At 40.4% G+C, this 22,556-nt stretch overlaps 1 protein-coding gene across 1 annotated transcript in view; it reads left to right on the top strand.

Annotated features, from left to right (window-relative positions):
* THSD7A (thrombospondin type 1 domain containing 7A) overlaps window positions 1-22,556 on the top strand; it is a 539,203-nt gene that overhangs the window by 168,148 nt on the left and 348,499 nt on the right. The window contains exon 3 of the mRNA XM_042856716.2: window positions 6,156-6,676. Coding sequence (XP_042712650.2) covers window positions 6,517-6,676 — 160 coding nt within the window. The 5' untranslated portion in view covers window positions 6,156-6,516. The remainder of the gene's footprint in view (window positions 1-6,155; window positions 6,677-22,556) is intronic.

Here is a 22,556-nt window from a genome sequence, read left to right as displayed (position 1 = left end):
TTGGCCAGGTGCCCACTCACTTCCTTTTTCCTATGCATAGCAGTGAGACTTTTTAATCCTTTACAGGTAGAGCAATTAGAGAATAGCTACAAAGATGGATTTTATAGCAACTGGCTGGCTGTGCATTCACAACAGGGAGCTACCTCCTCCCCCCCTTCATTTATCACAGCATAACTGCTTGATGTTTGAGAAATGGTGTGATTGTCTGTTTTTGTTTTTTGCCTTACTCTGAAGCACCAGGGATAGGCCACAGCTGGAGACAGGATACCAGATGGAGTGGACCAGTTCTCTGTGGTGACACCTCTTTCTCACATTCTTAGTTGGTATATCTTGCTCATTTGCTCAGGGTCATGGTGATTGCTAGATTTGGGGTCAGAAAAGAATTTTCCCGCAGGTCAGACTAGTAGGAAACTTTTTTGTGTGTGTGTGCGCCTCCTTCTGCAGCATAGCTTGCCTGCTAGGATCATCTGGGCATATCTTGCCTTGTAGGGGAATTGGGCATTTGTGGCACTTCAATCTCTCTTGTTCTCTGCCTGTGGCAAACAACCATTCAGTCTCCTGAGGACTGAAATGTTGTAGTCTCGCTCAAGTCATTGGTCTCAATATAGGATTGTCTGGATGAAATGTAATGGTCTGTGATGTATAGGAGGTGAGACTAGATGTTCTAATTGTTCCTTCTGGCCTTCACCTCTATGAAATCTTTATCATGCAACAATTTGTAATGTTTAATACATAAACTGCTCTTTATTTAAAAAGCAATAAAAAAGAAACAATGATCTAGCAGGACTTGCTAACTTTATATGTCTTCTTATGATACTCCGTGGTTAAAATCTGCTATATTTTCATAAAAGGTTTTAACTTTAATCACATGGCTTTCTATAAAACAAGAGGTTACTCCTCTCAGTATCCTTTGTCAATCATTTACCTGGGAAGTTCATAGAGTTTGCCCATATTTCTATTGTCTTGCACAAATGAATATCTCTGAATATATATCCACCTTTTCTCCACTGGGACTCATAAGTTAGTGTCCTGAAGTGTGGTAATGACATTGGTAGTATAACCATGTGAAGGGTTGACAGAGACTAATGTTTGTGATTTTGTTTGTATAACCTTGTCTTTTCTGGGTATATTTAAACATTTTATTTTGGAACACGTAAAACTTATGTAACTATGACAAATTAGGTTTCTCATGTTAGACCATGAGTTCTTGACCTGGGGATTATGAACAAGTAGCGTGAGTCATGATCACCCTTGCCTTCCCGTATTGCTAAATGGGACGGCAGTCCCAACAAGATAGCCAGATGGGAAGAGGGTTATGAGGTAAGGGGTGTCCTACTGTGGTAAAGGTTGAGAACCACTTAAAATGCAGTTTAAATGCAGTTTAATCTTGAAGTTCTAATTTTTGGACTGTGGCCCAAAAGAGAGGGATCATTGGCCAATTAGACAAAAGAGCAAAATGATGGAAATGATCCTTTTTATTAGGTTAATGAACAATAAAGTATTAAAGGCTTGACTTATCTCTTCTGAGCAGGAGAATGCAAAATGTGCTTGTCTGAGTCAAGACCATTGTTTCTAAAGAGCTTCTGCCAGAGGGAGGGTAGCTTTAAGCTGCACCTGTGACTGAGGTTGCCCATGGATATGCTAAACCCTAATCCATGCTTCATTAGCATAACCCACTTTGGCATCTATGTAGGTTGGCTACAGGTTCCCCCAGTGGACCAGAGGTTGCTGGCACTTCATGTCATTAGATACCCTTTTAGGTCAACTTTGCACTGTCAAGGGCCTATGTTTCAGGATATGAGAAGACGCCTGTGTGTTTCAGAGCTTAATCAAGCCTTAATCCAATAAAAGGGATAATCTAAAATGTACTCTTTGACCTATAACAGTTAGTTTGGTCATTTGAGTATCTTAAATAAATTGACACATTACAATGCCCATTCTAGTTTACAAATACAAAAAGTTACATTCAGGTTGTAAACTGAAACAATTAAAATCAGCAATTCAAAAGTTGCAGTTCTTACAATATGAAGACTCTTCCACACTGCACATACATATAAGAATGAAGGTTCAATTCCAAATAAAGTGTCATAAACGTACATCACTGAGAGGGAAATTCTGGACCATTGATTGTCTGATGCAGACCTCCAAACTTAATGGAAATTTTGTTGTGCTCATTTACAAAAATTATTTGAAACTACTGAGGGTATTTTTGAGAGGAGTAAGAGGGAAGTATGTAGAGATTATAACAACATATAGGATACAAACTTGTAAAGTTTCAACTTCTAAGATTCTTGTGAACTACAGTTCGGTATCCTTGTTCCAAAACCTTTTAAATATTTTTCTGGAGTGGAAAAATTGATACATCTTTTCACAACACAAAAATGAGTGAAGACTAATCATGGAAAATATCAGCCAAAGAACCCCCAAAAGAACATGTGAATACAAGGGATTATAACAGATGCCCAAATATAACCATAGCTTTACTAATTGACAAATGTATAATGTAACTCCATAATTTTTTTTTTTAAACTATCAAGATATAATTTCATTGATTGTTTCTGAATGGCTTGTGTCACAGTAACTGGCCTAGCTTAATCACGTCCCCTTTCTGGTCTCTCTGTGTGTGCCCTCTTAGATATCCCATGCCTTTACCTATCTTGGGATGGAATTTTGCAATTCTCCCGTTCTTAGGCCATGTCTACACTTACCGGGGATCGACACTGCTGCAATCGATGTAGCAGGGGTTGATTTAGCAGTTCTAGTGAGGACTTGCTAAATCAATTGCAGAGCACTCTCCGGCTGAGTAAGGTAGAGAGGAGTAAGGTAAGTTGACAGGAGAGCGTCTCGCGTCAACGCAGCACAGTGTAGACACCTCAGTAAGTCAATCTAAGCTATGTCAATGCCAGCTACGTGACCAATGGAATACAGTGACTGGACTGTCTTCTCAAAACCCAAGTATTGTTTGTTTGGGCAGTAGGTAAAAGGATGTAGGAAAAAAGGGTATTTTAAAACGGTCTGCATGCATGTCTGTCTTATCTAAACGGTTACCATCCCCTGATGGTAGCATAGCATGCCTATCTCATTTATGCTAGAGCTGGGTGAATTTTTTTCAGCTGAGTCTTTTTTCAGCACAAATGCAAAATTTGATGATCCCTACACTTTTTGTGAATTTGTGCCTGTTTTGCCTAAATGTATTTACTGAAAAAACAGACTAAAACAAAACTGATTCTTCCCCCCGTTTCTCATTCTGGTTTCCCCCAAGCAACTACCTCCTCTCTTGAGAAGGCCTCTCTCTTTTAAGCTACCCATGTTCTTTTGTGTTTGCTGGCCTTTTCCTGTCCTGGTTAAAATAGTTTTGTAGGTTGGCTGGAGAAGGAGATAGAATCTTCAAATCTAATAGTTTGGGCATTTTCTCCTAAGAACCCTAAAGTGCTTACCTAGGGGTGATCTATCAGAAGCCATTTTTACTCTTCCCCTTCATGTTTGTTCACCCCCCCTCCCCGACTATCCTCTGTTAAGTTAACCCAGTAAATTCATACATAAACATCCCCTAAAACAGATCTTTATATGGTATTCATAATGTATTACCGAACAGCTCCAAATCTATCACAGCTAGACAGGACAAACTGAGGATATAATTATTTTTGCATATTTATTGTATTTTATGTGTGTTGTTTGCATATTTATATTTATATACATGTTTATATTTTTGTTTGATAATTTGAAAAAAGTTGGTCATATTCAAAAATGAAATGAGTATGCCACATTGGGGCCAATATGACTTTCAATAGTCTGCTTCTTGTAAATTTCAGAAACGTGAATGTATAGTTATAGAGATGGAAATATGACTGTGTGTTATTTACACCCACAGACACACACATGATACAGATGTGTGTTTCTATTAGAAACAATTCCAGACCCATTTGTTGTACTGTGCTAACTGCATGGCTACTCTGTGTCCCTAGGGTCATGTACAAAATATGTATAGTGGTATTCTTACAAGATTCATATAAACTCAGGGTAAAAGCTTCCATGCTCCATTAAATTTAGTGCCTTTGAAAAGGGCTCCCTCTTGGCCTTGTAGCCCTGTAAGTCTGACTTCTCCCTGGCACAAACTTTGGCTATGAGCTACTATTTTTACTTTGAAAAATAAAAGGACTGTGTAGACTATTTATCTACGTATGTAATTAAAATAGAACAGAAACTACTGTCACAGATTCCTTGTTAAATATAAAAGGCATTTTCTCAAACAGAGAATCTATTCATAATCTTATTTTGAAATAAGTTACATATAAATTTCATTATGCTGAGTATACTTGTCCCCTAATGTAAATCATAAGATTTCTTTATGAAATGGCCCTGAGCTATAAATTCAAAGGACTTCCCTGGTTTAAAGCAGCATTACATTTTGGTGCACCAAACAGCACAAGTAAAGTAGTTCTGTGTGGTTTGCAAATGAACATACAACACAGTGTGAGGAAGAGAAATGAATGAGATACATGCATTTTTTACTGTACCTTAGCTGTAATGCAAGTCCTGCATCAGGATGCTATACATTTGTTAGGATCATGGCTTTTTATGTATCCCTTATCAACCTATAATCTCCTGATTGTTGCCTGTTTTTCAACAGCTGAGGAACAGTAATCCACACTTGCTTATCTCTCTTAATCACAGCCTCACAGTTCTAGGACTCCCTGAGCCTTTAATTCCCTTTTACAGGCATAACAGAGTGGAAAGTAAACAAAGACAAATTTGCAACCTTCAACATTGCTAATTTGCTCTGATGTCAGAATATTTAAACAGGCAAGGATTTGGGAATTATTTGATCAAGGCTGCTTTTAATCTAATGCATGTGAAAAGGCTGAGTCTGGGAAGGTTCTGCAAAATGACAGGCATCCCAAGAGAGGCTTTCTGAAGGTTTCCTCTTTCAGCAGCAGTAGCTTCATCATTTAGAACTCTGTGGTTGCTGTGGTGTTAGAATGCATTCAGATAGTGGGCATTTTTGGTGGTTTTTTTGGTGTGTGACGATCACTCTTCTGAGACCATCTCTTTTGCCTTTCAGTTTGTTGAGAACTAGGCCAACAGGCTTGTTATTGTTTCAGTTCAGTAGGGGATGAGTTTTGTTTAAAAAGACCTACTGAAAAAGAAATAAAAGCTTTGTCACTTTCCACACTTCCCTGTATCCCTGACAGTGTGTAAATTTTAGATCAAAAGTCTTCAGTATAATTTAATTTCCTCTTTACAAACTCTTAGGTAACTGGGTCTTCAAAGTACTTTGAATTACTTACAGTTTACATTTTGTGCATGTACACATGTATGCATATCTATGTATATGCATGCTGACTAGAGGGAAGAGGGGTGTGTGCGCGCGCACATGTGCATGCGTAAATATACATTTCTATCATGTGCATGTGTAAGATGTTTCTCCCACTCTCCCCGTATGTATATATTAACAAAAAGAAAAACAGATGGCCAGCTAGAATTAAAATCTAATTCTGCAATTTAGTTTTTTCAGATGATAGATTTATAAGAACTTCATTGCTAATTGTTTTTAGATGTGCAGATATGTGGTTTATTAAATTGTCAATAACTTTTAATTATCAGCTTCTGTGATTTCTAATCTGTCTCTCTCAGGCACACTAAACTCAGATACCACAAGGATAGGCCTGTTATAACCACCAACGTGTACTCCGTTTACATTCTTTCAACAGGCTGCTTTATGTTATTACCTGAAACAGGTTCATTTGAATAATATGCAGTAAAAAGGTTTTCATTGTTTCCTGAGGTCTCTCTTTGTGAGGTTTCCGTTTGGTGCATGTATAATCATTTATAAATATTTTGATGGTTTGACAAACATATCATATATATTTTTACCAAAATAAAATATGGCTCAAGTTGTATATTCTGAACTGCATCTATATCAATGCAGTTACTTTAAATAAAAAATCCAGCATAGATTTTAAGTTTAGAAAATCATTGATTTTTAAGAGCTGTTACTTGTTTCTCAAGTGTGCCTGATGGTTTTTTATTAGTATGTGTCCTTGTGATATTCCAGAGGTGTGCAGAAGGCAGCATTTTGCAGTTGCTATATGCAGTGCTATTACAGCATTGGGTTGTTTGTGTTTCACCTCATCTCTCTCTCTCACTCTCTCCAGCTGGTGTAAATGACGGCTGCTGCCTCCCAGACCAAGATAACCTGCTCAGTCAGCTGGAGCCCCCTGTGGACAGCTGTCTCTCTCAGCTGATGGAAAACTGCTACTAACCACTGAATGGAAGAGAGTGGAGCAACAACCACAGTAGTAGCTGCAGCAGTAGCAGTAATAGCAGCAGCAACCGAGGTCTCTATTGTTCCTTGGTGTTAAACAGTTTTTCCTTTTCAGCTGACGTGCACAATAGCTGGGAAGAGGTTTCCATTCTGCCCTCTCTATGAAGAATTTCTGAAAGGGAGAAAATTACTCAAACAAGGGTTACCCTTTGTGCTGCAGATTTTGACACTGAAGCAGCCTTTCTGAAGGCATGGGGGTGAGAGAGGGAGGCACAGTTTTATCCGGTGGTCCAGGGGCTTCTGCTATTTCAATCCGGTGTGTTGGAGTTCTTGTGGTTCTTCTGTTTGGAATCTGGGAAGCTAAAGCACAAAGTGAATTTGAAACTTCTTCTGTATATTTGTGGAAGACTGGTAAGTAAGGAAGCATGTCACATTAATATATTTTTATCACATTTATTTCCAGTTGTGAATGTTACTATCTTATCCATGTTCCCAATATTTTTCTTCTGGTAGAAAATCAGTTTGTAGCATTTATTGATGACAGATGTCTGGGAAAACAAATTAGGTCATCTTTCAGGGTTCTGTTAAAAGGAAAGTGACAATTTTTTTTAAAAGTGGATCTTTGCACTCGTGGGTTTTTTAAAAGCTCTGTATTGTATGTCAACAGAGTAGAACAGTACAGAACTGCACTTTCATAATGGAAGGTAAAAATTACAGGAAGATTCAGCAGCGTTAACAGGGTGCTAAAAATATTGATGTTTCACAAAGAAAGATGTAGTACAGCATGTGTATTCATGTATGCTTTATACTGACATGTAATGTATTCAGTGTGGTAATTGATGAGGAGTTGGGTTTGTTACATTTAGGTTTATATAGGACACATGAAAGCTAATGATGGATTAGGTGAAATAATCCAAGTGATGCCAGATCTCATAACCAAAGAGCCAAAGGCAAATAGGCTATGTGAATTCAGAATCACACCAGACAGATTATTTCCTCTACTGGTACTAATGAGTTACGTGTCTGTTTTAAAGATTGCATAGTCATAACTATGCTCATGCTCAACTTTTCATTAAAAATGAATGTTTTTTGTTAATGCACGGCATAAATCCATAACACTAACAATGACTAGTTCTCACTAACTAGTCATATATTAGCACATTTTAGCATTTGAATATAACCTACTTCCTATTTTAGTAAACATAAAACTTAAAATATTTATTGTCTTGAAGTGATCAGGAGATGGGTCTTTTTTGTATAGTGCCAGGAACAAACCATCCATAAAGTACCATGATTCTTTCAGAAATGCTTTCTCATTAATAGGAAAATACTGTGGCTAGAGAAAATGAATATTAATCACTTGACTGACAAACAAGTTCGATGAGACTGGGTCTTTTTCCTGGATGAAGAGCGCCCCTGGCCTTCTGCCACAGAGACAGATCAATTTACAGTTACACTGATATCCTGAATTTTTTAAGAGGCTGTATCTATCCAGCAGTTCAAGGAGGAGATTAAAGGGAAATTCATTTATACTGGAAGACGAGATCTCCAATAATACTAAAAGAGAGATTTGAAGGGGGGGAAATCCTTTGATACTGAAAGATAGGTTATTACTGTTGTTATGCCATCAAACTCATGAAGCATTATTTTTTTAATTGACGCATTGACAGATTCAGAAGATTGTCTGCTATCCAATTAAAGTCAGAGGTTTTGTTCTTCTAGGGTTTTTTTTTAAGTGCACAGAACACCTATCCAAAAGCATAAAACAAATGCTTTCTTTTGTTTGTTTTTGTTGTTGTTTTGCAAAGCCACATTAGTAATTTCAGAGGTTTTCTACAAAGCAGATCATATTTGATTCAACTAATTGAAAGCAATCTGTAGAATATATTATGTAGCATTTTATTATCCCTCCCCTTAGTATGCCAGTCCTTTAATTTAATAGCTGGTGTTTAAAGCAGTTTTAAAAAATAGCAGACTGAAGATAGCAACAACTGTATTTAACAAATTGGTGATATGATTTTGTAATCACAAAGGATAGTTAATTGCAATTAGATAAGGAATAACTCCATTTATTTTTGCATACAGTACATGTGCTTTACTATTGTTTCACTCAGTCAGCAGAGAGGAAATAATATTTTCTGACACAATTCTTTAAAAGCACATTCAAAAGCAGCATTAAAACCACAAGAATTTTTGTTCTAGGCAAGTGTGTGACAAATTGCGATCATAGCATCTCATGAAAAGTTTAAGTCTTGCGCTTATGTTTTGCCCCACTATAGTCTTCCCTTCAAATAACTTTACTTTGCACACATTCATGAACAGAGTAAAAGGTGGTAGCTTTATATTTAATAATGTAACATTGATAATATAACACTAAAATAAAATGGGAAAATCATGACCTTGCCAATTCCAAGCAATATGCAGCAGGATTCAGTGGATAAGACTGTAGTACTGAGAGTCAGGAGAACTGGATTTTATTCTCAGTTGGTTTCCTGTCTGATATTGCTCTCTTGACTCTTTGTCTTAGTTTCTCCTTGTGTAAAAAGGGGGAAAAAAATGGGGATAGTTGTACACTCTGTAAAGTGCTTTGAGATCTGTAGATGAAAGGCACTGCATATTTTTCTTCTTACCCAGGGGAACAGGTGGTTGACGGCCTGGTGAATCTTAGGGGCCTCCATGCAGAAACAGAGTCAAATCTTTCAAATCGTGTCTGTTTCCTTTCAGTCTGATTTGGACCTGTCTAGTTGCTTTCATAAGTGTAGCTATATTTCTGGAGATGTGAATAGCCATGACTTCTCTGGCTGAATTTAGGCCAGTTTTATTGTATAAAGCACTGAAGGCTCTCAGGGAAATTTTCTTGTGACATGTAAGAGGATCTTTGCTCCACATGACCAGTATAGTCAGGTGAGGAGGAATTGGGTTCACTGTTGGTTGAGATTGTCCAAACTCCCTGTGGGGGGAGTTGTCATTATCAGCTTAAAACCCCAGATCAACAAAATATTTCCTGGTACTGGCAGACTTGCCAGTTATTGCCCCATTTCTAATCTTTTTCCCTTTGTGGAGGAGATTATTGGAAAACAATATGATAGCAATGCACATATGGAACATACTAGAATCCTCACATCCTGCATGCTTTTCAGTTGGGTTTTTTGACTTGAGCTTGGCAAGGACAGGCTGCCCACCTTTTCCTAGTATATACATAGATCTGATCATTCTGATAATGCTGATTCTGCTACATCTGTGAGCAGGTTTTGATACCAATGGCCATGATGCTTTCTGAACACAGTGAGGCAGATAGTATTCCTCTGGATTGGTTCTATTATTTCTTCTTGGAGAGGTCCCAGATGGTGGGAAACTGCAGCTGCCCTTCTGTCCTAAGGGATCTCTAGTATGAGGTGCTATAAAGATTTGTTTCAATACCCCTCCTATAGAAACTGACTGTATTACCATTTGAAGAGATAATAAAACTAATATGGACAGTGGTGACTTCAGAGAGCTTGCTTTCATCAGATCCAGATGGTCTGTGTCTTAGCTTTCCCAGTGCCTGACTCAGATTGGAATGTGGATGAAAGCAAGCTGCCTGGATCTTAATTGGATAAGACAACGATGAAACTAGCGGATAGGAAGCCAGACCTCCTGAGGTCTCTTCCAACCCTAATCTTCTATGATTCTGTGATCTGGAGTGTATTGTTGGTGGGGATTTTGACATCCATTATTGGGAGCGGTTTGTCCACTCTACATCCAACAAGTTTGCTACTTTGGGGAGCTTTGCACTCCTGAAGATTCATTTGGCATCAGCAGCTAAAGATGCTTTTATCACTTATTTATTTGGACAGTTGAGACTTTGTCTCTCTCTTATGCAACCTTTTTTGGCTTCTAGATTGATTTATTGGAATGTGCCCTACATAGGGATGCACTTGAAGACCACTCAAAAGATAGTTCTTGCGGAATGTGGCAGTCTGCCTGTTAGCTAGTATTAGCTGAGACAACATATTGCACTGGTTTTTCAGTAACTGCTTTGGCTTTCTATTCTTTTTCAATTGTAGTTCAAGGTATTCATGGCCTATAAACCCCAAGTGGGACCTGTTTATTTGAGAGAATGGCTCTTTCTCTGTGCACCATCACAACAAATGAGGCCTGTTGGGTGCTTCAGTAAAGAGTTCTTTGATTTAATTGTCTGTGGGCAGCTGTCAGTGCTCTCAGTTGTCAATTTTAACTTTCTGCTTGTGAAACATTGTCTGAGTTTTACTTTCAGGGCACGGTGAAAATTTTCATTTTCTGTTTCAGGCTTTCACCAGATACGGGGTAGATGGGTTGGTGGATGTTTGGTTTTGGGTTTGCCATTTTATATATAAATACTATTTTTAAAAGGGTTGTGTAATAGAACCTGTGTATTTAATGCAGTTATTAAAGATTTGGAGAAAAAAGGGGATAGCAAAGTCTGCTGATGAATAAAGATGGACTCGAATTTTCATGTTCGGATTCAGCTCTAACCTTGTCCAAAGTTGTGGGATATTCAGATCTGGGGTTTTGGTTTGTCCTGTTCTGAGATGGGGACCGGATGATGAATGTGGAATGAAATCCAAATTAGCACAAAATTCAGGGATGTTCAGCTACCTAAGATATGAAGTTGTTTCATTTAGTAACAGTTATGCAAGATTATTGGGAAATCCAGATAGACATAAACACATTGGATAACATAGTGAAAAATGAAAATCACAGGTAGTAATGTATATTGGAAAAATATAGTCAACCTGTCTCAGGCAGGGTGATGAGCTTTGAATGATTGGGGAATAGGATCCATGGAGAACTTAGCCCTTTGAAGTAGCTGTGAAGATGATTGTTCACCGAAAGATATAGCTGAAATTGAAAGATCCAGAGAAAAGGTAACAAAGATGTTTAGTGCCCTAGTGGAACATTATATGAGATAAAGGAGGATTATAAAGGAAAATAGAAGAGGTACTCAAAATTAAGAAGGGTATAGTGAAAAATGATTAACTTCTCCATTTTCTCAGAATATTTCTATGACCCGTTGTTTTCATAGTTGTAGCTATGCAGACTCAGGATAATGTCATTCTATGCTTCAGAGTGTAAATAGGTTGTCTAGAGGATGAGGAAAATTTTTTGCATTCATTGGACAATTGGGTAGGTGCATTATGGAGGATATTAATTTTCTTCTGAAACATCTGCTAATAGCTGCTGCCACATATTGGACTTTATAGGTACCAGTGGATTCATCCATTGGATTTGCCATAATGGTTTTGTTCAGAGGTCAAAATTCATCGCCGTTAAGCCAGCCATGTCTGTGAAGATATTCTTGAGAAGTCCTCTTAAGTGTTAACATGCATTTTATACTCCTATTCCAGCTGCAACAATGTTAACCCCATTCTTTTTTCACAGATACATAACTAGCCATTGTCATAAAGCCATTAGTCAATAAAAGCTGCTTCCAAAAATGCTTGTGGAATGTTAAACTCTAGTAATTGCTATCTTCCTTGGACAGGCTGGGTGGGGTGGGGTGTGAATGTTTTTTTGCTTTTGTTTGTTTTTTGGGGGTTTTTTTTTTTTTGCATTTGCAGTATATTCTCCTTTACTCTGTTCAGAAACCAGCATTACAGTGCTGAACAATATGTTCTGTGTGCTCTCCTCTAAAGTGCTTTAGGTATTGCTGTAGTTTTCATCCTGGAGGTGGTTACCATGTCAATATAGCATCCAGTCTTCTGTTCCTCAGAAGCTATAGCACGTCAGTTCATAGAACTCTTTCAGATCATAGAAATTAATTGGAGTCATAACTGACCTCGTCAGTGACAGAATGGGAAGTTTGCTGTTGGGAAAACATAGAGAGCTTCAGGATGTGGTGTTGCACTCATTACTGTGTGTCTTTGGTGAACTGATGCCCTAACAAAATACTAACAAACTGGAGGTTTTGGAGAAGTCGCAAAATTGAGACCCTGATGTTTTGTGTTTCAGAATCCTAGAACAACTTATAAAAGATCTGGGATATTAATCCTTGTGCCTTGGCCAAATTCCAATTTAATAAATTAGGTGGCGTTTGGGGTATATAACTGGATTCTCTTCACAGTATTGCTGGTACATATAAATAGCCACTTCATTCCACTGCAGAGAAGGTTATATTTTGCAGGGTTGAAAGTAATCCTTCAGTACTGGGCTAAATTCTGCCCTCAGCAAGCCTAATGTGGGTTTCACAGAGGACAGCATTTATCTGATAGTCTTTAAGGCAATTTGCAATGCTTCTAAATTAATATTTCTCTGTTAACTTTATATGGTCAGAATAACACATTTTAGTCTAAGACTCCATTGTCTTTGTATGCTGTGTAGTGAACCAAATGTGAAAACTGCTGATTCCCAAGTAAAGATTGCTACATAGTAATCACCAATTCAGTCCCTTTTGTCTGAAACTGTCATTTTGTAACAATACATTCATGCACACCATATTCGTATACAATTGAGTGAGTACAGGCATTTCCTGCCAACATGAGAATTTTCCTTCAGTCTTCTCTACCTTGCGCTTCATTAGTTTTCGTTGGTCAGCTGACACTATGTACTGTGATGAGCCGTCAGTACCAGGTCAGATGTCTGTCTACGAGTTGCTGGTATAATTACTGAAGAGAAGCACGAAGATCAGTGAGGTTTGATCACATTGTAAAATAGCTTCCTCTGACAGTTTGAAGCAGTGAATACGCACTTGATGTAAGAGAGTCACTGAATTGGACTGGGATTTCTGGAAGAAAATAAGTCATAACTAAGCCAAGGCACTGTCTGGTGGTTTTTTTTTTTTTTTTTTTTAATCTCTGTTAAAAGACTATGTATCAGAATCTTTGTTGGTTCAGCTCCACTGAATATAATCAAGCTATGCCAATTTACATTACAGTAACTCCTCACTTAGTCATCCCGGTTAACGTTGTTTCCTTGTTACAGTGCTGATCAATTAGGGAACATGCTCAGTTAAAGTTGTGTAATGCTCCCTTCTAACATCCTTTGGCAGCTGCCTGCTTTGTCTACTGCTTGCAGGAAGAGCACCCCTTGCAGCTAGCTGGTGGGGGCTTGGAACCAGGGTGGACCGGCAGCCCCCCTATTAGCTCCCTGCTCCCCTAAGTTCCCTGTGCAGCAGCTGCCTGCAGTTCAGCTGTGTCCCTCCCCCCACTGCCATGTGCTGCTCCTGCCCTCTGCCTTGGAGCTGCTCCCCAAGACTCCTGCTTGCTGTGCCGGGGGGAGGGAAGGAAGAGGGAGGCTAATATCAGGGTGTCCCCCTCCCCCCTGCTCCTGTACCCCGCTTACCCTATCTTCCATAGAGCAGGGGGAACACACCAGGGCTGCGGTCTCAGCAAGCTGATCTAATTAACAAGGCAGTGTACTTAAGGGAAATGCGCATATCTCCCTTCATTCCTGCTGCCTTGCAGAGTGAGAGAGTTAACCCTTGAGGACTCAGCCAATTGCTAGTTCATCATTTAGCAGTAAGGGAAATATTCCACCCTCTGACTTTGACTCCTCCACCTCAACCAAGCTTCACAATCATCATCACTGTGTACCAGTATTAAATTGTTTGTTTAAAACTTATACTGTGTGTTTGTATATATATATTGTCTGGTGAAAAAAATTCCCTGGAATATAACCCCCTCATTTACATTAATTCTTATGGGGAAATTGGATTCGCTTAACATCGTTTCGCTTAGAGTTGCATTTTTCAGGAACATAACTACAACATTAAGTGAGGAGTTACTGTACCTGAGGTTCTGGCCTTCTATGCAGTAATTTTAGTTGGATTTACTTCTAACATTTCATTTAAAAGATCAGTGACTTGCCATACAGACTTTCTAACAGGCATACAGCAGCTAAGAAATTAAGGCAGGATTTTTCTATCAGCATTCTGAAGCTAAAAATACTGCTCTCTAAATTATTAGGTTTCAAATGTACTATAAGTAAGGCTACGTTTTAGTCACAGGTATTTTTAGTAAAAGTTACGGACAGGTAACAGGCAGTAAACAAAAATTCACAGCCCGTGACCTGTCCATGACTTGTACTATATACCCCTAACTAAAAGTTAGGTGCTCAGGGGCGGGCAGCAGCTCATGGCCCAGGACCCCTGCTGCTGCAGGTGGGGTGGGTTGGCAGGGCTGGCAGGCTCTATGCAGCTCCCTGGAAGCGGCGACATGAACCTCGTCTCCTGAGCACTGGCTCCGCAGCTCCTATTGGCCAGGAACCATGGCCAATGGGAGGTGTGGGGGCAGTGCTTGTGGACGGAGGTTGTGTGCAGAGTCGCCTGGCCGTGCCTCCGCCTAGGAGATGAGGGACATGTCGCCACTTCCGGGAAGCCTCTTGAGGTAAGCGCCATCCAGAGCCCTCATCCCCTGCTGCGCCCCAACCCTCTGCTGCAGCCCTGAGCCCCCTCCCACAGCCAAACTCCTGCTGCTGGTGGTGGTGGGGGCATGGTGGCCTGAATCTGCCCCAGCAGTGGCTGGTGTGGCTGGCCCAGGGGCTGTCTGAGCTGCTCAGGCGGCCCCTGGGTCAGTCACACCAGCTGCTGCAGAAGTCCCGGAGGTCACAGATTCTGTGACTTTCTGGGACCTCCGTGAGGACTCGCAGTCTTAAAAATAAGTAAACCTGAGATGGCCAAGTTGCCATTTGTGGAAATCATGCTTGGTCTTGTCCTGTCTTCTTCAATCAAAACCACAAGTAATGAGATTTGCCTTCGGCAAACTTCTTTATCTTTCAGATATATGCCCCAATAAGGTTTGCAGGATATATTGTCTATATGAGCGCCCACCTTAAACTGTAACATCAACAACAACCATCCCAGGCTCAGTTAATGTTGCAAATTGACCATCTAATAGCTGCAAAGAAGTGTTATTTTTATATGTCAAAATAAGGGAAAGAAAACTTAGTAAAAGTGTCAGAAAAGGTTGTTAAGAGATGGAGGAAATGATGCAAGTCAGCCCTCAACTGTCATGCATACCTAACATGCTCTGATGCTTGGATTAGCTTCAGGGCTATAGATTGGCTGCACCACATATACTACCAATAATTTTCAATTATTTTAAATAGATTAGTCCCCATAGTTTCAAAAATGCAGTAGGGAAAATGAGGAAAAATATTTATTGGTCTTGTATGCAGGGCCATCCCTAGGGGGATGCGGGGCCCGGGACAACCCCCTGGCAAAGGCCACTGCACCCCTTCCCCCTAGCCTCCGTCCTGCTTCTTTCTGGCTTCCATCCCCTCCCCCGAGTGACACTGGGAGCCAGCAGCAGGGCCGGCTCCAGGCACCAGCTTGCCAAGCAGGTGCTTGGGGCGGCCTCTCTGGAGAGGGGCGGCACGTCCAGCTATTCGGCGGCAATTCGGCGGACGGTCCCTCACTCCCACTTGGAGTGAAGGACCTCCCGCCGCAGATTGCAATCACGTCTTTTTTTGTTTTGTTTTGTTTTTGGCTCTGGAGCCGGCCCGGGCCAGCGGGGCAGGCTGGGGCTGGGTTGTTCATTGCTGCTGGTGCCAGCCCCCCCGTTAACCCTTCAGGCTGCCTTGGACCCCACTTCCCAAAGTGCAGGGGCCCACAAAGTGTGGGGCCCGGGGTGGTTGCCCTGGTCCATCCTATGGATGGGACGGCTCTGCTTGTATGTCTGTTTTGCCAACCAACACTCGTGTGATGTAGGAGGTGGGTACATATTTGACAGGAACTTATTGTTAAAGTATATGGCATCTTTATTTATTTTCAACACTCCCTTCCCCTTTTTGGGAAAAAAAGATTTTAAAATTAATCTCTCTTTTAACACACACCAGCAGTGCATTGTTCTCACCCAATTCTAGCTAAATGAAGTGTGTCCTCTTTTGGGGAAAAGAGATTATAGTTTACTGTTAAGGATTTGTGAATTCATTTTTTAAAAACTCATACAACCATTCTAGTTCTGCTGACCCTTGGTTATCTAATTCCAGGATGTCTTTTTCAAGTATGAGATCTGACATAACATTCTCTTGAAGTGTAACAATACTGACAATGGAGTGTTGACCTTGGCAGCATCCTGCAGCAGAGAGTGGGGTTCTAGCCCTTGTTGTAGCCTTTCTACATTAAAAAAAGAAAGACAATGAAGAAGAAAGAGGCAAAATGAAATCTGCTGGTATCATATTTGTCTACAGTCACCTGAGCTGTGATATATATATACAGTGAGACATCTGTATAGATTACAGCTGTGGTATGAGTTAGTCATTGTAATAAGAGAAAAGAATAGAGTAATGAAAGAATAGAGTAAAGGTATTTTAAAGGAAGCACTTTGCAAAATACCAAAGCAGATATCATCAAGGAAACGTTTGGCTTTTTCTTCATGTGATTTAAACTTCTTCTCCCCCCCCCCCCTCATTTGAAGACAGTGTTTTATATACCAAGAGCAAGTTGTAGAATTGCTGAGGACTAGGATTTTCTGTTCTCAAGAACAGCATTTTCCAAGGTTGTATTACCCACTGCCTCCATATGTCTCATTTTCAGTTCACTTCGGCTACTGACATTCTTTAACTATGCTCTTTCTCCTTGTGAGTTTGTTTGTAAAACGCTCCCGCTTACAATTACTCATTGAGGACATAATGAGCAATTGCCAGGAGCCTTAGGACTGTACCTATTGGAATAGAGCAGCAGCTAAATCTGTGCTGTCCGAATAGGGCAGTCTGATCTGGGCAGTTGCAGGAACCTTCTTTGTCTGCTGCCTGACTACATCAAGATCATAGAACAGGGGTCCCCAACGCGGTGCCTGTGGGTGCCATGGCGCCCGCCAGGGCGTCTAAGTGCACCCGCGTACTGGCTGGTGGATGAGCATCCGCCGAAATGCCGCCAAGAAGCAGCGTCATCCAGAGGTGTTGCCACGGAAATGCCAATTTTCGGCGGCATTTTGGCGGCGATGCCTCTGGATGCTGCTGCTTCTCGGCGGCATTTTGGCGGCAACGCCTATTGACGTTGCCGCTTGTCAGCGGCATTTTGGCGGATGCTCATCCACCACCACAGTCCTCTGTGGCTCGTCGTCTGGCGCCCGCCAGACAAAAAAACTTGGGGACAACTGTCATAGAATCATAGAAGATTAGGGTTGGAAGAGACCTCAGGAGGTCATCTAGCCCAACCCCCTGCTCAAAGTAGGACCAACACCAACTAAATCATCCTAGCCAGGGCTTTGTCAAGCTGGGCCTTAAAAACCTCTAAGGATGGAGATTCCACCAACTCCCTAGGTAACCCATTCCAGTGCTTCACCATCCTCCTAGTGAAATAGTGTTTCCTAATATCCAACTTAGACCTCCCCCACTGCCACTTGAGACCATTGCTCCTTTTTCTGTCATCTTCCACTGCTGAGAATAGCCGAGCTCTATCATCTTTGGAGCCCCCCCCCCCTCAGGTAGTTGAAGGCTGCTATCAAATCTTCCCCTCACTCTTCTGTTTTGCAGACTAAACAAGCCCAATCCCTTTAGCCTCTCCTCGTAAGTCATGTGCCCCAGCCCCCTGATCATTTTTGTTGCCCTCCGCTGGACTGTCTCTAATTTGTCCACATCCTTTCTGTAGTGGGGGTGCTCAAAACTGGATGCAATGCTCCAGATGTGGCCTCACCAGTGCCAAATAGAGGGGAATAATCACTTCCCTCAATCTGCTGGAAATGCTTCTACTAATGCAGCCCAATATGCCATTAGCCTTCTTGGCAACAAGGGCACACTGCTGACTTATATCCACTGTAATCCCCAGGTCCTTTTCCACAGAACTGCTGCTTAGCCAGTCGGTCCCCAGCCTGTAGAGGTGCATGGGATTCTTCCATCCTAAGTGCAGGACTCTTCACTTGTCCTTATTGAACCTCATCAGATTTCTTTTGGCCCAATCCTCTCATTTGTCTAGGTCACTCTGGACCCTATCCCTACCCTCCAGCATATCTACCTCTCCCCCAGTTTAGCGTCATCCGTGAACTTGCTGGGGGTACAATCCATCCCATCATCCAGATCATTAATAAAGATGTTGAACAAAACCGGCCCCAGGACCGACCCCTGTCAACATCAAGATCTGTCAACATCAGTGGTAGCAAAGAATAGGGCCCTTTACCACAATGTGACTAGAATACGTATAATGTAAAAGAAAGCATAGAGTCAAATGCAGTTTGATTCATTTAAGATTTTCCATAGAGATACTATAATATAGTAAAGAAATTCCAGGCTTGAATAATGCAAGTATAGCAGTAGGAATATACTGTGGACCTCTTGACCAGAATGGTGATGGTGATTGTGAAATGCTCAGGGAGATTAGAGAGACTACAAACACAGACAACCCAATAATAATGGGGGATTTCAGCTATCCCATATTGACTGATTATTTGTCACCTCAGAATGGAATGCTGAGATTAAACTTCTAGACACCATTCATGACTGCTTCTTGAATCATCTAGTCCTGGAATCCACAAGTGGAAAGTCAATTCCTAATTTCATCCTAAGGGGCACATAGGATTAATTAATGGAGATATCCCATCTCCTAGAACTGGATGGAGATAACTAACCGGGTGGCCAAACCGTGGCTTGTGAGCCACATGTGGCTCTTTTAAAGTTAAAGTGCGGCTCTCACAGTCCCCCATTCTCTGCCTACCAGACTTTTGGAGGGAGCTCTGGGCTTTGGCCCTGCAGCAGCATGATGGGTCTCGGGGCTTCTGCCCCACTCCCGCTGAAGCCCTGATCCCCAAGACTCCTATGACTCCACCGCAGAGCAGAAGCCCCGAGCCCCGGCAGGCACTCATGGCTCTCGAAATTCTGAAGATTATCGTATGTGGCTTGAAGGGTCAGTAAGTTTGGCCACCCCTGGTCTATAATATCAAGAATGCTGTGGAGAAAGTGAATAGGGAAGTGTTATTTACCCCTTCACATCACACAAGAACTGGGGGTCACCCAAAGAAATTAGTAGGCAGCTGTTTAAAGTAAACATAAGGAAGTAATTCTTTACACAGTGCAGTCAACCTACATAACTTGTTACCGGGGGTGTTGTGAAGGTCAATAGATACTGGTTTTAAAAGAATTAGATAAATTCATGTAGGCTACATCCGTCAATGGCTATTAGCCAAGATGGTTAGAGATGGTATCCCTAAGCCTCTGAGTGCCAGAAGCTGGGACTGGACAACAGGGGCTAGATCACTCACTAATTGCTCTGTTCCGTTCATTCTGTCTGAAGCATCTGACACCGGCCACTGTTGAAAGACAGGATACTGGGCTAGATGGGCCATTGGTCTGACCCAATACGTCCATTCTTACTGTGGAAATTTATTTATTTATGTTCAGCACTGAACCAAAAAATCAGAAACAAAAATTGTTCAGGTTGAACGATACTGTAATGATCAGTGCAGACAGCACCTCCACTGACAGATGGTGATGTTTCTTCTTCTTAGTGTTAATTTGTCTTGTATGTTATGTTGTTGTATCTGAACTGGAAGGTTTAGCAGGAAGTTCAGTCCTGCCTGTGTGTGCTGGAGTTGGTACTTGCTATGTTCCAGTAAATCTATAAGTGATTTTATAAGTGCGTATTACAAAACTTTTTGAAATCACGTTTTAAATGGAATAATTTAGTTTCAAAGCAAAATGTCAAAACAAATTTGATTCAAAATGACATGTGAAAGCAAACAGTTTTGACTTCTTAAAAAAAAGTCCTAATTTGTATTCAACTAAAACAATTTGAATTTTACCAAAATTTGTGAATAGTTTCAGTTGCACCGAAACTGCAGTTTGTTGCTTTTCAATTTCATTGAGATATTCTCTTGACCCTACAACTGAAACACCAAACAAAAAGATACAATTACGGTATCTCCGTTTTATTTGAAAACAATATCTCAATGTAAGCGACCTTGTTAGTTACACTAGGGAAGAGTTAGATCTAATTTGGGAACATTTTCAAAATATATTATACAAACTGAAATAAGAAATGAAAATGGCTTTATTTTATTCTATATTAAACTAATCAGCTGATCATATACATCTCTGGAAAATGTTTTTTCATGACACAGTTCATTGAGGTTTTATATCAAAACATTAAGCAATTTGCCTTGAAAGTGTAAGAAAGCTTCATGTTTTACCTTGATACACCGCTACTGCGATATAACGTGACTCGATATAACACGAATTTGGATATAACGCGGTAAAGCAGCGCTCCCGGGCGGGGTGTGTGTGCGGGGCTGCGCACTCTGGTGGATCAAAGCAAGTTCAATATAACGTGGTTTCAGCTATAACACGGTAAGATTTTTTGGCTCCCGAGGACAGCGTTATATCGAGGTAGAGGTGTAGTACCTGTATTTCTTCAAGAGTTTCAGTGGTAAAAATTATTTTAACACAAAACATAGCAATAAAATAGATCTAAAAGTGAATGTCAATCTTATATTAGGAGATTATTTTGTCAGAAACAGATAATTAAATGTAATAAAATACAGCTACAAGGAGAATGCAGTCATCCAAATTCATATTTTGTAATAATTTTGCTATTCTGAATTTTAAAAAAAGTAATACTAAGCAACTGGAATTTCACATCGTGAACTGTGACAGAAAATACGAAGAAGCACAAAAATTCAAAAGGACATGGTCTGCTATAGTGCTGTAAAATATAGTATAATGTGTGTGTAAACCTAGGCCCGGAGTTTCAGTGGGCTTTGCTGCTGAGGATTTTTGCACTATCTCAGAATTCCACTGAAGTCATTGTGACTCTGTGCAGGGCAGGCTCCAGGCACCAGCTTCTCAAGTAGGTGCTTGGGGCGGCTGCTCCGGAGAGGGGCGGCACGTCGAGGTATTCGGCGGCAATTCGGCGGATGGTCCCTCACTCCGCCTGGGAGCGAAGGACCTCCCGTTGAATTGCCGCCGCAGATCGCGATCGTGGCTTTTTTTTTTTTTTTTTTTTTTTTTTTGGCTGCTTGGAGCGGCCAAAACCCTGGAGCCGGCCCTGAATCTGTGTGGGTATGTGGGTCCACAGTTGCAAATCCTGTGGCAGGATCAGAACTCTAGTTCTCATTTATATATAACAAGAGGATAGTCTTGATTAGTGAATAATAAAGTAATACAGTAGGTATAAGAAATGCCCAATTAATCTGAAATGTGTCGGGTGTTCTACAAGTAGTATATAACACTTTTAGTTTCTTTATGGCTAACTCTTTCACATTACTTAGTCTTACATTCATAAGGGATTAAGTGTTGTTTAAATAAACAGCACTGTAGGTGTGATATGCTTGAATGCCTTTACGTTTGTGCGGAACTTTGCTCTCCAGATTGTGGACTGAGCATGGAACAAAAACATATAGTATGGCATAAGGTGAAACAAAAGAACAACCCCTGAACATTTTATACTTAGTAATAGTAGCTGTCCTCATAGTTTATTCTTAGAGCTCTATTAATTCTGTCAGCCCTATTTTGATGCTGTTTAGCTTGAACCCGGTCCACCTAAAAGTAGCTTTGCAGTCTTCCGCTTTGACTGTGGCGATTTCAGTTATAACGGGAGTGGGGGAGAGGGGAGAATAGTGTGATAGTGACAACCCTGTTGTGTGTGCCTAAAGAAAACGATTTGAGCTAGCATAATGAGACCAGTTCAGTCCTGTCGTGACTTCATTGACTTAAATGTAGTTGTGTCCATTTGCACCAGGACTGAATTGGGCCCAATACGTACAAACTGATAATATGCCATTTCTGAATCTGATTAATTGGAATTTAACATTTAACATTTTTTCACTTCAAAAATAACCACTTATTTTGCATGGTCAACTAGGTTTTTGGTACCAGTGGCAAGGGCTATGGTTTGACTAGAGTTGTGTTCATTTTACATCAATTTGTCCTGTTTATCATTCCATATAGGTTAACATCTTTATCCTCCATTTAAAAAAAAAGTAATCAGAATGGATATTTGATTGCAGCCTACTTCAAGCAATTGTAATCATAATCTTAAAGCCAATTTTAAACAGTTAAGTTGGTTAATATGACAACTTGTAAAAAGAATTGAATATTTAACAAGAATAAGTACTGTGCTTAATGTGGAAGAAGTTTTTGCTGCAGGTTTGCAACAAAATATTTTAGGGAGAGAAGTCATTTTTGAGAAACTGCTTATAAGATTTAATTAATAACCATAATTTAAATCAATCAACATTGATATTGGAAACTACTTCTTTAGTTAGGGATAAATTATTGTACTGTTCTGGATAACTGTTGCCATTCCCCAAGTTGTTTTCCATTCTAAACTTCCAATTCTGTGTGTTAAATTTGTTTTATATGGGAGGAAAGAATTCTTAGCACTAGAAAAATAGGAGTGGTTGAG

This window comes from Chrysemys picta, chromosome 2, assembly GCF_011386835.1.
Source record: "Chrysemys picta bellii isolate R12L10 chromosome 2, ASM1138683v2, whole genome shotgun sequence".
NCBI lineage: Eukaryota > Metazoa > Chordata > Testudines > Emydidae > Chrysemys > Chrysemys picta.
This window is presented reverse-complemented; position numbering and strand designations above follow the sequence as displayed.